The sequence below is a fragment of the Pelmatolapia mariae genome, linkage group LG16_19 (genome assembly GCF_036321145.2).
Source record: "Pelmatolapia mariae isolate MD_Pm_ZW linkage group LG16_19, Pm_UMD_F_2, whole genome shotgun sequence".
In the NCBI taxonomy this organism is placed as follows: domain Eukaryota; kingdom Metazoa; phylum Chordata; class Actinopteri; order Cichliformes; family Cichlidae; genus Pelmatolapia; species Pelmatolapia mariae.
Window position 1 is genome coordinate 40,255,001 of NC_086241.1, and position 14,004 is coordinate 40,269,004.

A 14,004-nucleotide genomic window follows, 5' to 3' on the forward strand; every position below is an offset into this window, starting at 1 on the left:
CCACAGACTTCCATCGATTGAGCCCCGAATCCCTGCAGCTGCTCCGCTTCAGTAAAACTAGCTGTACCAAAACAGTTTACACTGAAATCACAAATCCCTGAGAAAACACTGAGGGCCTCAAGTCCCAGAGTATTTAGTGGTTTTTGCTTTTCTGGATTAAAGGAAACATCAGGTGAAATCAGGTGGGACTCGTTACAGCGCCACAGGAATGTATCTGTGCCCATCAATCTGCTACATGTCTGTCTATCCAATAGACTAGAAATAAATGCCCTGATCAGCAGGTCATACAAAGCCTAGCTCACAATTTTCCCATGAACTCACAGCAGCTGCAACGTATTTAATTTTGAGAGAGACGCTTTTAAACGCACAACACATGAGAAGGGCAGAGCTCTCAGAACAGTTTCATGTAAGAAGCAGTGGAAAAAAGCTCATTTTAACGATGGAACTTTAACTCTTTTTAACATTTAATGGTTCTTCTAAGTGTTTGCTGACCTTTGCCCCCCGTTATCTTTTTGCTTAACGGAGCACAGAGGTTGCTAATATATTTTGACACCTTTTCAGTCCTTTGCGAACAAAACAACTGCAACTTCTACATCCGTCTCCTCTTTCCAGTCCCTGGACGGCGGTGAAGGTGACAGGAGTGCGTCTGCTTCAGTGTCGGGAGCGTTTGGTGGGCGGGGCAGAGCCGTGCTCCAATAGGCCAAGTCTGCTAAGCTCAGCATGGAAGAACCGCTGCAGTCGATGTCCGGCCTTTGCCTCATTAGTGTGACGAGGATTATACTGAAGACAGTTGGAGAACATCAGCTCCACATCTGAGATATACTCGCCTGCAGACACCAAAGGGAGAGAAATGAGAGTCACATACATGTTCACATTCTGCACAGAAGCACGCATGTTCTGACCGCAGTGATCTACACGTGGCTCACCTGCAGTCTGGTATTCACAGTTGTTGACTTTCTCTCTGATGGTGTTCAGCGCAATCGGCTTCTTAATGATGTCATAGTAATCTGGAACCTGTATAGACATGTCACGGGTAAAGAAATATGCTACAGGCTGCATTTCTGGTCAGACACAATCACATCAAATATACACTCGACCCGGGCCTTAAGTTAATTACTACTGTGGAAAATGTCTAAATGGCAACTGCTCCATTTCCCAGCATGACAATGATCCCAAACGTACTGTCAAAGCATACCTGCATAGAAACATGATAGTGAAATCATCCTGACTGAAACAAACAGCACACAACATCTAAGGATGAGTGTTGGAACGTTCTAGCATGGAGAACGATTCCTAAAGACTAGTTTCTTTAAGTAGTCCTCACAGTCATAGCAGGAACACACAGGTGATTAGAAACTCTGTTTTTGCTTTGTATACTATATTTCTGTTATGTTTGCAATCTCAAAACTTCCGTTTTTATCAAAAATTTTAGAGAAAGCTGTCTTTCTCCAAATACAGGCTTACTTAGTTGCAAATAATATTACTGACAAATACCAGTCTGGCTTTAAGCCACACCATAGCACTGAAACGGCCCTGCTAAGAGTCTATAATGATCTTCTTGTATTTGCTGACTCTGGGCGCCCTGCCGTTTTAGTTTTATTGGATCTGTCTTCAGCCTTTGACATGGTTGATCATAATATACTCTTGAGGAGGCTAGAGCATGTTGTAGGCATCAAGGGTTCTGCCCTTAACTGGTTTAATTCTTACCTCACAGATAGATCCTTCTCTGTTGTGATGGGAGGATACTCTTCCTCTGATGCCCCTCTCTGTTGTGGTGTGCCCCAGGGGTCTGTATTGGGCCCTTTATTATTCTCTTTGTATATGCTACCCTTGGGCTCCATATTTGAAAAATACAATATTTCTTATCACTTTTACGCTGATGACATTCAAATCTATTGTCAACTGACTGATGATTTGTCAGCATCATTGAACTCCCTGTACGATTGCCTGAGAGAGGTTAAAGATTGGCTGTCAGATAATTCTCTCATTTTAAATGAGAAAAAAACTGAAGTTATGGTGTTCGACAGCCATATTCATCGAGACCAGCTTGTTGCCCTGCTGGGGCCCCTAGCTAACTCTCTCTCTGATTCTATGCGTAACCTGGGTGTCTATTTGGATAGCTACTTTAAGCTCGATAAGCAAGTATCATCTGTAGTTAAATCTGGTTTTTTTCAACTGCGCCAGATTTCTAAAGCTAAGCATTATATACCACACAGGGACCTGGAAAAACATATCCACGCTTTTGTGACCTCCAGATTAGATTATTGTAATTCTCTCTACTGTGGTCTCCAAGCCTTCTCTCTTCGAAGGCTGCAACTCGTTCAGAATGCTGCGGCTCGCCTTCTACTGGAACTAGAAAATTTGACCCTATTACTCCGGCTCTTGTTGATCTACACTGGTTACCAATCAAATATCGCATTGAGTTTAAAATTTTGCTACTCACTTTTAAAATCCTGAATAACATTGCGCCCAGCTACCTCACTGACCTCCTCGATCTGTACACTCCTTGTCGTGCATTAAGATCATCAGGTCAGTTACTCCTGGCCCAACCTAAGTTTAGACTGAAGACCAGAGGCGATCGTGCCTTTGCTTCAGCTGCACCCAACCTTTGGAATAGCCTCCCTGCTTCTATTCGAGCCTTGGACTCTATCCAATCCTTTAAATCAAGATTGAAAGCATATCTATTTGACTTGGCTTTCCCGACCAGTTAATACCCTTTTACATTTTTCAAATTTTAAACTTTTAAATCTTTTATTAAATTTATTATTTTATTATTAATTTTACTGCTGTTTGTGTCTTCTTAGCAGATTTTGTATTTATCTAACTCTTCTGGTCTGTTAGTGCCTCTATCCTGTCTGTGTTAGTGCCCGATTTGTACTAGAGATGGCACGATACCACTTTTTTATGTCCGATACCGATATCATAAATTTGGATATCTGCCGATACCGATATGAATCCGATATAGTGTGTTTTTTAATCAATAAAACTGTTTTTTAATATCTTGCTGCATTTTGTATAAGTTTATACTCAAGTTTAAATAAACAACAACACTAAAGCTATTCTGTTATACCTGTATGTAAAAAATACACTGCACCCAAAATATTTCATAGTTCAGAAACACTGATCAATCTAATAAACTTAAACCTACTCTATCCTCCCTATTCTGGTATTTTAAAGAGTACTTAGCAGAAATATTAAGCAAACTAACAAATAGGGTTGCAAACTCCCAGCAAAAAAAAAAATAGGGAACCACCCCCCACCCTCCACCTCATGATGCTTAATCGATGTAATCAACTTTTAAATCGCGTCTTAAAACCCACTTTTATTCCTTGGCTTTTAACCTCAGTGAGACTTAGTTTCTCTTTTAATTGAAGTAGTTATTTAATTAATGATTTCACTCTTCTTTTATTTCGTTTTTACTTATATCCAATGTAATTTTATTTTACAGTTCTAATGTACAGCACTTTGTGTCAGCTGTGGTTGTTTTAAAGTGCTTTATAAATAAAGTTGATTTGATTTGATTTGATGCAGTGTAAAAAAAAATGCACAGAATTAAATTATTTTTCAAGAATAATTAAATAGATTCAATATCTTTCTTCAACAGAATTGCAAACTGCACAGATGGTATCTTCCCAAAGGAAAAAGTACTATAGCTTACTAGGGTATATTAGACTTAACAGTTACTATATACAGTAATGGACTTCTATACATTTTACATCAGATTAAAACTTTGGGTGTAAGATTCAGATAATTATTTATTAAAAGCTAGACATTTTAAATGAGAATAAGAAAGATAAGTATGTCTTTGTGCCCCCTTTTCCCTGTTCATGCCCTATTGGCCCCCCTGGCTAAACTTTGCTAGATCCGCCCCTGCACAGTTACCAGCCGTCAGCTACGTAGAAAAGGATCCTGGTGTAGAAAGTAATATTAAATAAATTCTAACAACAGCTTATCAAGCTTAAACGTGCTGCTGTTGTTCAGCCGCTGGTTTCCTCTTTCTGGTGCAAAGTGGGCCAAAAACAAACAAGAGAGACGGACTCGTGACAGAAAAGCCGATCAGCTGATCATTAAGCAGTTTCATGAAGTAGCGGCAGGAGAGGGAGTGAGAGAGAGAGGCAGTCGCTAAATATATCGGTTGTTAAGCTTAACGTGGGAATGCTTTACAAACATTCAGAGATGAACTTACACACTTGCTTTACTTCTCTCTGGGATAACTTCCTCGGAGATGAAATGCTGGTTTGCTAGCGAGGCTACAAATACACACAGCCGCTCTATCACGTGATGCACACTGCTCCGACGTGCTACGGTTATGAGCAGAGTTACGCCATGTCGCAAGTTTTGTGAGGTGTTTTTTGATATTTAATGGATCGGATTACATTTTTTATTTCTCGCCGATATCCGATCCAGTAATTTAGGTCAGTATCGGACAGATACCGATACGTAATATCGGATCGGGCCATTTCTAATTTGTACCCTGTTATTGACTTATGTTGACTCTCCATATTACTGTGAAGCACTTTGGTGTGCCTTTGGGTTTTTAAATGTGCTATATAAATAAAACTGTATTGTATTGTATTTATTTAATTGCTGCATCCATTTCCCTCACAAAACAAAGGAACAAAGGATGCACAGTGCTGTGGTCCACAACATCTGAATATGTAACACATCTTCAGTGTTAAACCTCCATCCTGAACCATAGTTCATATTCCTAAACCTGACTCGTCTGCTTTTCCTACCAAGTTGTTTTTGAGGTAAGTATCTAACTGTTACTAAAGTGACTAAATTTAATTATGATGTATACGGACTGAGAAACATTTCTGCTTCATTTTCATCAACTTGTTGTTGGTCTAAACATAAAACTAAAAGACAGCTACATGGGTGCAGTACCTGGGTTCTGGACACGAGCTTCATGAAGGGCCAGCTGTCTTCATGTCTGACAAGCTCCACTGTCAGCTGTTCACAGGCGGACAGCTCGTGTACTCCTTGGTTCCTCCCAGAGGAACGACGGTTAGAGGACGATGAGGAGGCTCCTGGAGAGTGTGACGAGGGAAGGACAGGCAGGATGGGTCTGGACAGTTTACGAGGAGCGGCGGTTTCTACGAGGAGCAGAGGGAGAGACTGATGTGTGCTCAGATCAGAGCAGCAAATGCACCAATACTGCTGGCTAAGAATCAGGATGGTGCCACTGTGGTCCATGCTCCTGTACTCCACAGAAACCTGCCTGGACCACAGTGTTCACCTGTCTGTTAGAGTTATTAACTGGCTGGTTACTGATTGGTGCACACATTGTTGAGTAGATGTTTATATGTTAGTTGTTAAAGTTCACCCTCAGCAGGTGTTTACTGTTTGGTTGCTTACCTGTTAATGACCTCTTGCGAGACTCGCTCTGAGCCGGTGAAGTTTTGGTGTTGCGTTTGCTTATGTGACTGTTTGGCTCCACGTTCTCATGGCTCACATGAGCACCAGTCCGACTCCTGGAGCGGGTTGGAATTTTCCCATCGGAGGCTGGAGGGGTTATGGGCTTTTTCCCTGAGGATCTGTGATTAGACAGAGTCAGTAAAGTGGGACTGGAAACACGGCAAACTCATCTGGATTAACACAAAATGAAGTTTCACAGTTAGCATAAGCTCTGTAGCCAGGCTGACAAACAGTCAGAGCTCTGTTGAGCCAACCATCCCTTTAACGTCAACTAGTAATGACTTCATGAACTTCACAAATAAAATTTTAACCATTAGAGAAAAAAATTACCAATAATCATCCCACAGATGTAATTATCTACAGCTACTTTTAGTACCATTGATATTCATTTAGACTCTTTCTCCAATTGATCTTTCTGAGTTAACTTCAATAATTACTTCCTCCAAACCATCAATGTGTCTTTTAGACCCCATTCCTACAAAACTGCTCAAAGAAGTCCTGCCATTAATTAATGCTTCAATCTTAAATATGATCAATCTATCTCTAATAATCAGCTATGTACCATTTACATTATACATGCTTCTCTTAGGCAGTATCATCATAAGGCATAGCATACATTTTCACCCAGCTCTATCTGTCCATGAAGCCAGATAACACACACCAATGAGTTAAACTGCAGGAATGTCTTAAAGACATAAAGACCTGGATGGCCGCTAACTTTCTGCTTCATGCTGCTTATATTAAATGCTGCTTCTGCATTTAATTTAATTTATTAGTCATTCTTAATCTCTGGCTCTCTTCCACAGCACGTCTTTATCCTGTCTTCCTTTCTCACCCCAACCAATCACAGCAGATGGCCCCACCCCTCCCTGAGCCTGGTTCTGCCGGAGGTTTCTTCCAGTTAAAAGAGAGTTTTTCCTTCCCACTGTCACCAAACTGCTTGCTCATAGGGGGTCATATGAAGTTGGTATTTTCTCTATATTATTGTAGGGTCTTTACTTTATAATATAAAGTGTCTTGAGGCAACTATAAATAAAATGGAATTAAGGTAAGGTTAGGGAATATTGTAAAACTGCCATCAGGACTACATGACCTAAGAGGTCAATCTATGGTAGACACTCACTTGGAGGCTGATGCGTTTTTCCCTGACGTGGTGATGCTGTTCTTGGGTGTGGCCTGTTGGCTCTTGCCCTTGGGGAGTGGAGTCTGCCTCTTCTTAGGGCTGCAGAGATTCAAAAGAAAAGCTCCAGAACGATTCATTCCTGAAGAACGAGGTCCTTTATTGATTTATTTTTAACACTTACTTCACGACAACGACTACTTCTTCCTCCTCTTCCTCCTCTGACTCTTCTTCAGATTCCTCCTCCTCCTCCTCTTCAGACTCTTCCTCCTCCTCTTCCTCATCATCATAGTCTCTTTCCTCCTCCTCGTCAATAGACGAGCGCTGACGGGATGGGAGGCGGTTGGATCTCTGTTTGGGTCGACAGTCTGGACAAAACCATTCACCTTCTGGAACAGACTGCGTGAAAAAACACTGGTTGGTTCCCTCAAACATGTCAAACACGTGCTCAGCCTGAAGCTGCCTCACAATCAGAAGTTTTCCATTAGTGGACGCACACAGCTCATTCTTTTCAAAGAGTTTAAAGGGCAGATGTAATTGCTCCAGCATATTCAGGCCTACACATGGGGGTTCCTCCCAGTATGACATGCTCCTCCCACAACACCTGGGGGCAGCCTTAGCCATCTCCTTTCGACGTAGAGGAGTAGCAGCTGCACTTGGAGCCCCTCCCAAACAACTGAACTCACCCTACCACTAAGGCAGAGCCCATCCACCCTTCAGAGAAAGCTAATTTCCGCTGCTTGTATCCGCGATCTCGTTCCAATAGTGTTAATAACTGGATGAGGCTTAGATGAACAGATTTATAGGATGCTCAACAACGATGCAGGACACAATAATTTAGTGGCATTGGGCATCAATTAGACTGAAGGACTAGTAAATCTGGTACTGACTAGTAACAATAGCGACGATCACTCAGCCTGTCACGCACATCCCTGGTAACAGTGGAGCAGGAACAAACATTTACCTGCTGACTGCCCAACCTGCAGGTTTTGCAATCACAGAGAGCACGTTTTTTCTAATTCCAAATACTTGCTGGTTCATGGCTCACACACTTCATACATTTTATATGTGAAACTAGAAATCTGTACACAGGAGGAGGAAGGATCTCTGAATTTAGCACATTTATGCAAAATAGTAGATGAAAGAAAACGGCAGCACTGTAAACATGCAGTGTTAGTGCACCTACAAACAAAGCTGTGCCTCACAGTGCCGGTGTAGTGTGTTTACCTTCATGCGTGGCCTCAGACAGTGGGTGTGGTGTCCTCTGTCACAGCTGTCACATAGCACCATGTTGTCTGCATCTCCTTTGCACCTACAGATGCGACAGCGGGCGTTGAGAATGGAGCGAGACCACAGGATACTTCGCTCCAGACTGGACAGGTGAACAAACACCTGAAAACAAACCACCACATAAACTTGTTAAGAAGTTAATTCAACCATAAACATCAGGACGGCGCAGAACTCACCACAACATAAACCTGAATACATTCCTAAAACTATATATTTGTTAAAATCTCTGAAGTTTTTATCTTCAAAAAAAGTTTTGTGGAAAAAAACAAAACAAAACAAAAACACCGAGGTGGTTAAAAAGCTCCAAGTTTCTCAAAATTTCATTTCTCAGTCAAAAATACAAACACACAAGAAGAAAAAAAGAAACAAAGAGTAGGACAAGAAAAGAACTTGCATGAGCTCAGGGGGGTGCTAGTGAGCCGTGGGATAGCTCATAAGAATTACTTCAAAAAAAATCTTTGAATACGCTCAAACACACAAATTTATAACCTGCTAATTAATATGGATAGATTTTTTGAGAGTTTTTCGACAGTTGTGAAGCCTAAACCTAAGAGGAATGATGCGAGCGATGTAGGCCTGGAAGCCTCTTCGGACTCACCCGGTGCCCTCACCACTGCATTTACAAAGTGGAGATGGATACCAGGTGTTATGCAATATGAAGAAAAGCTTTACCGATCCTAAAGAGGCCCTCGACTACACAGAAGCATGTTTCCCATCCACCTTAACATGTGAGACATCATCATCTCCCAATATAACATTGACTTCAGACTCCATGTTTTTTTCCAGTTATATTCCACTCAAATATAAATATGGAGCGTTTATTACCATCAACGAGCTGTCAGTTAGAAGGTTGGAGTTACTGGGTTAACAGAGGTTAGCAGTTACAGTACAGGGAAGTATATTCTACTGTTCTTTTGTTTTTATTCTACTTTACTTTTTTGGCTGTTGTTTCACTGTGACGACTTCCTCTAGTTTTTTCTGCTTGTTTACCTTCGACGAGGTACCAATTATAGCTCAGAGAAATTCATTATTAATCTTTGACGACTATCTAACATTACTCAGTCTACTGGCAGACCTAAAGGAGAGCTGTCAGTTTTAGCACTCGATGCTGAGAAGGCATTTGACCAGATCAAACGGCTCTGTTGGTTTGAATTATTGGACAGATTCAAACTGGGTAAAAACTTTATTTTAATGGTGAAACTGCTTTAAGTCAATCCTCATGCTCGTGTTCTTACCAACCAGATTCTGTCACCGTCACTTACATACAGGGAGACCTGCTCTCTCCATTGATTTATAGCTGCTTGCTGAAAGCATACGTGAAGGTCCAACTATTTTTGGTTATAACACTGATACAACTACTAATAAACTTCACTGTACAAAGTGAAGTTTATTATATATCACCCAGCCAGAAAGACTATTCCCACCATATTAGACAAATTAAGTTATTTGGGTCTTTCTCTGGATAAATGTGAATAAAAGTGAACTAATGTGAGTAACTCATCTTGGCTACAAAACCTCCCATTCGGTACAGCTTATGAGAAGTTCACTTATTTGGGTATTCAGCTTACAAACTGCTATTCCTCTCTATTAAAGTCTAACTTCTCTCCCTTAATATCTGAGCTCCAGTTGAGTATACAGTAATGAAACGCGCTCCCTCTATAATGCTATTAAGATGATAATTTTGCCTAAGTAGTTATATTTATTTCAAAATCTCCCTTTATTTCTTCCTAAATCACATTTAAAAAATTGAGTTCACTCATCTTTACTTGTGTGAAATTCATGGTTTTTAAAATGGTTTTTCGCGTTTTGTAATCTTTTTTATTGTTACCTTGGTTTCACTGGGTCTTTTTCTGTGTGTTATGAACAAATCTTCTTTTTTTGGTACTGGTTTAATTTTATTGTATTTATCCGCAACACCTTAAAGGCCGGTCCATGAAAATATTGTTGGACATAAACTGGTCCGTGGTGCAAAAAAGGTTGGGCAGTGCTGCTCTACATGGTTGTAACTGGAGCAGGAAGCTCGTCAGCCTACATATGACAGCAATGTGGTGAAACATAGCACCATACGTATTCTTAAGCAGATTAAACTACACTTTAATTTGAAGTCTTTATCCTATCATATCTATTCTACACAACACATTTAGACTTTGGAAACAGGTAGGACAATCACTAATCAACACTGGGAGAGTGTCTTTGCCTCTTTCAAGCTACCAGGGAGAAACTTTTCCAGATACCTGCAGATAAGAGACTCTGTCAGGAAATGCGTACAGGGCTGTGAGAGTCTTAACAATTAATGTCTTGAAAAAGTCTGCAACTTTCACCTCGTAGGAAGAAATTACTTTCTTGCATCTATCAGAGCCTAATGTCAGTGAGCCCTGTGAACTCGTCCTTTAACTAAATGGGAAGAGGGATTAGGTATTACAATCACTGATATTCACTGGGAAAAGGGTTTGGAGAATATCCATAAATGCTCTTATGATGCAAGACAGTGCTCGACTCAGTCCAAAGCTCTACATCCACACTTTTAAAGAGGAAGGTTAAATAAAATAAAGCCTGAGGTCTCTCCTGTGAGAAATGCTCTCCAGCTGAAGAAACCTTTTTGTCCCCAGGGGCCGACATCTTTGATTCAATGTGTCAAATTCTTCGTGTGCAGCTGAACTCTGATCCACAAACAACTATTCTGGGCATTTTTAATGATGCTGTGGGGATAGACAGTGCAAAGCCATGTTTTATATCCTACTGTATTATTTTGGCAAAGAAGCTTATTCTCACTCATTGGAAGGAAAGAGACGCACCTCCCTTAAAGCTCTGGCTTAATGATGTTGCAAATACATTACATCTGGATTGAACACAACATACTCTTAGTGACAGACTCTCCTCTTTCAGTAGAGTTTGGGTACCCAGCTCTACATACAGCAGGTAGTTTTTTGGCTTCTCATTAAGACAGACTAGCTGGACAGCTGGGACTGTGTGTGTGGGAGGCTGTTGTATCACATTGTGTTGCGTTGTGTAAAAAAAACAATTACTGATTCTGTAAATTCCACTCTGTCATACAAACATGTGAACAGCTCAATAAACATATCTGGGGGGGAAGAAGAACTTGCATGATCATAAACAGATTTTCATTAAGATAAAATAAATGCAGTGAACATGACTGAGACGGGATATATGATAATCTGACCTGAGACAGGCTGGAGCAGGACTGCAGAGATTCCCTCCATCGCTCCAACACCGTTTTACTGACTCTACCACAGTCACTGCCATCTGACACAGAGAGACACACACACACACACACACACACACACACACACACACACACACACAGGTAAGACCACAGTGATTTTTAATTTTTAAAATAGTAACCCGGCTCTACTGAGAAACGTAGAATATCAACCAGATGATAATATTATTAGAAGACAGTCATACCATCACTGGCTTGGTCCTCATCTTTCTTCTTTTTGTTCTTCATCTTATGGTCCTTCTTTGAGTCTTCATCAGCTGCAGATGTGAATGAGGCAGTTGTTATGCAGTAAACATAAGCGGAAAGGTTTAGTACATATAAACATGTAGCTCTAATAGTTTTGGTGCCACCAACATTTTGTTCTTTCCTGCTCTTCTTTCAGGCAGTCACCTCCGCTCTCTGACACCATTTACATGCGATCATGATAAATCCAGGCCTGGAAAGAAACTCACCGAGCGGAGCTTTGAGGAAGCGTCTCTCGATGCCTTGCTCAATGTTGGTAAGAGCCTGAGCCAGGATTCGTACAGAGTTGCTGACCACCTGAGGAGTTCCACTGCCGCTGGACCCATACGCTGCAGAGCTGTCAGACTTCACCTCCTGAAGCCTGAAGAATAAGCAGCTGTTTACACCGCACACAGGAACGTTCAGCTTTGAACACACGAAGACTGAAACCCTGATTTGGACGGCACTGGATCATCACGGCCAAACTACGCACCTGTCTCTGGCTCTCAGGTGGGCAGAGTCCACCTCCATGGCCTCCACTCTTCCGTTCATCCCCGTGTTCTCTCTGCCATCAGAAGCGAGCAGCTCATAATTTCCAGCTTCTAACGCCGAGCGCCATACCTGTCTATCCATCACCTGAACATCAAAAGAGCGAGAGAGATGAGTCAGCTGTGGCTTAGGATACCCATCCTTTGCCATCGTCAGCAGGAACTCTCACCTTCAGAGTTCCCAGAGTTCCCTGGTGGATCCGGTCCTCAATATCCAGCAGAAGCTCTCTGAGTCTCACCTCCATCACAGACTCAGCTGCAGCAGTGCATTCTGGGAGTGCCTGGGATGACTCTTGATCCTCTGGGTAAAGAAAAGGTGTGAGTGATTACTACCTGCATCTGAATAATATTTGTAGTCCTAATGTCCACCCATTTATTTAGTCTCAGGCTCTCTTACCTGTGTGTTCATATTTGTTTCTGTCACAGCTCTTCAGCAGGTGCTGCAGCCTCTCTCTCTCCTGCAGCAGCGCCTCCTTCAGGCTGCTCTCTCGGTGACCTCGAGGATTCAGAGCCTCGATTAGCTGATCAACCTCCTCCAGTGAACTGTAGAAGGACCACTGGTTGGACTGATTGATTGGTGGGCTGCAGATGTGGAGGGGGGCGCGATTTGAGGCGGCACTTTTTAGTCACGTCACCATCAGAAAGCTGTGTTATGTGTGTGAAACTAACTGGTTCACTCCCAGTATAAAATGTTACCTACCCTGTACTAGCTGCTTTATCCTTGGCCGTTTCCTCTCCTTTCTCCACCTTGGTGGTGCTTGTGTCCTGGTCAGGTTTTGGGCTGGGTTGCAGCATGTCCTCTGTCAGGCCGAAGTAGTCCGCCTCCACAAAAAGGGCGGAGGCTGAAGGGAACAGCCAGTATCGGCGATACAGCCGATCTCTACCCAAAGGCAACAGGCAGGTGCAGGCTGCAGCCTTCTGGATGCGTTCCTGCAGCTCTCTGACCTGCAGTGACGACAGAGCTGGATCAAACTGAATTCTTCTGCTTTTTAGGCTTTTGTGATTCTCACTAAGAAAGTTGGCTGAAGAAGACCTCATGAAAAACAAAAACTGCTTTATGAATACAGACATGTACACACACACACACACACACACACACACACACACACACACACACACACACACACACATGTCTGGTTTGCTATCCTCGTGGGGACATCCCATTGACATAATGCTTTCCCTAGCCCCTTACCCTAACCCTAACCATTAAAAATGAATGCCTAACCCTAACCCTTACCCTAAACCTAACCATAACCTAATTGTAACCCTGACAGTAAAACCGCATTTTGAGTGTGAAAATTGCTTTCAACCCCGAGGGGACCTGGATTTTGGTCCCCACGGTGCAGAAAGTCCCCACCAGGATAGTAAAAGTCAGATTTTGGTCCCCACCAGGATAGTACGAACCCGTACACACACACACACACACACACACACACACACACACACACACACACACACACACACAGAGTCTGGGTTGGCTGCTGCCTCTGAACATGTCATGCATCATTAGTCCCGTGTGCTGCTCAGTACCATTCGGTATTTATTATTTACTGTTACTGATGCTTGTGTGGTTGTTGCCATGGTTTCCCTGCTGTGTTGTTTTCTTTTTGCTTGTTGAAGCAGATTTTCAGTCTTCTCCTCTATTTTTCTTTCCTCTCCTTCTGTTAACTCTCTTCTCTTTCCTGTGCCCTGGTTGCGTTCGTTCTGATTATAATAACTTAAAATAAAAAAAAGAATAAAGACTGAATAAACTAAGACAATCAAGTGGAACGGTAAATGATCCACTTATAATTCTGATTGCTACAGGGGGAAAAAAAAACCTGTTTTAAAAGCAGTTTCAAACGCCTGGACTTTAGCAGAAGGCTTTAATTAAAAGCCCATTCAGATCAGACGACAACAAGAACTAGGATGTTCAAACAACAGTGAAGTGTTGGTGACTGATACAGCTGCTGTATGACGGTGCTGTGTGTACATGCTCTCTCTTTGTATCGATGACAGTTTGAACAGCATAACTGTTCCTGACTCCGTCTGTTTCTGACCTTCTCCTGCTCTCTCTCCAGCTCCTCTGCCGTCAGGCGAGGTTTCAGGTCAGACACCGTCTGCTGCTGTTGTTCTTTCTGGTTTCCTTTGGCTGGAAGACAGAACAAACACATCTGACTTCAGAC

At 42.1% G+C, this 14,004-nt stretch overlaps 1 protein-coding gene across 1 annotated transcript in view; it reads right to left on the reverse strand.

The window, feature by feature from the left end:
• The window catches only part of baz1a (bromodomain adjacent to zinc finger domain, 1A), a 37,651-nt gene that overhangs the window by 1,093 nt on the left and 22,554 nt on the right, over positions 1-14,004 (reverse strand). Inside the window, exons 16-30 of the mRNA XM_063496734.1 lie at positions 13,879-13,970; positions 12,540-12,784; positions 12,237-12,421; positions 12,010-12,140; positions 11,785-11,927; positions 11,522-11,673; positions 11,255-11,326; positions 11,010-11,092; positions 7,766-7,930; positions 6,723-6,937; positions 6,542-6,640; positions 5,359-5,537; positions 4,888-5,096; positions 927-1,014; positions 1-827 (exon numbers count right to left, since the gene is read on the reverse strand). The exon at positions 1-827 is cut by the window's left edge and continues 1,093 nt beyond it. Of these exons, the coding sequence (XP_063352804.1) occupies positions 652-827; positions 927-1,014; positions 4,888-5,096; positions 5,359-5,537; positions 6,542-6,640; positions 6,723-6,937; positions 7,766-7,930; positions 11,010-11,092; positions 11,255-11,326; positions 11,522-11,673; positions 11,785-11,927; positions 12,010-12,140; positions 12,237-12,421; positions 12,540-12,784; positions 13,879-13,970 (2,234 nt within the window). The 3' untranslated portion in view covers positions 1-651. The remainder of the gene's footprint in view (positions 828-926; positions 1,015-4,887; positions 5,097-5,358; positions 5,538-6,541; positions 6,641-6,722; positions 6,938-7,765; positions 7,931-11,009; positions 11,093-11,254; positions 11,327-11,521; positions 11,674-11,784; positions 11,928-12,009; positions 12,141-12,236; positions 12,422-12,539; positions 12,785-13,878; positions 13,971-14,004) is intronic.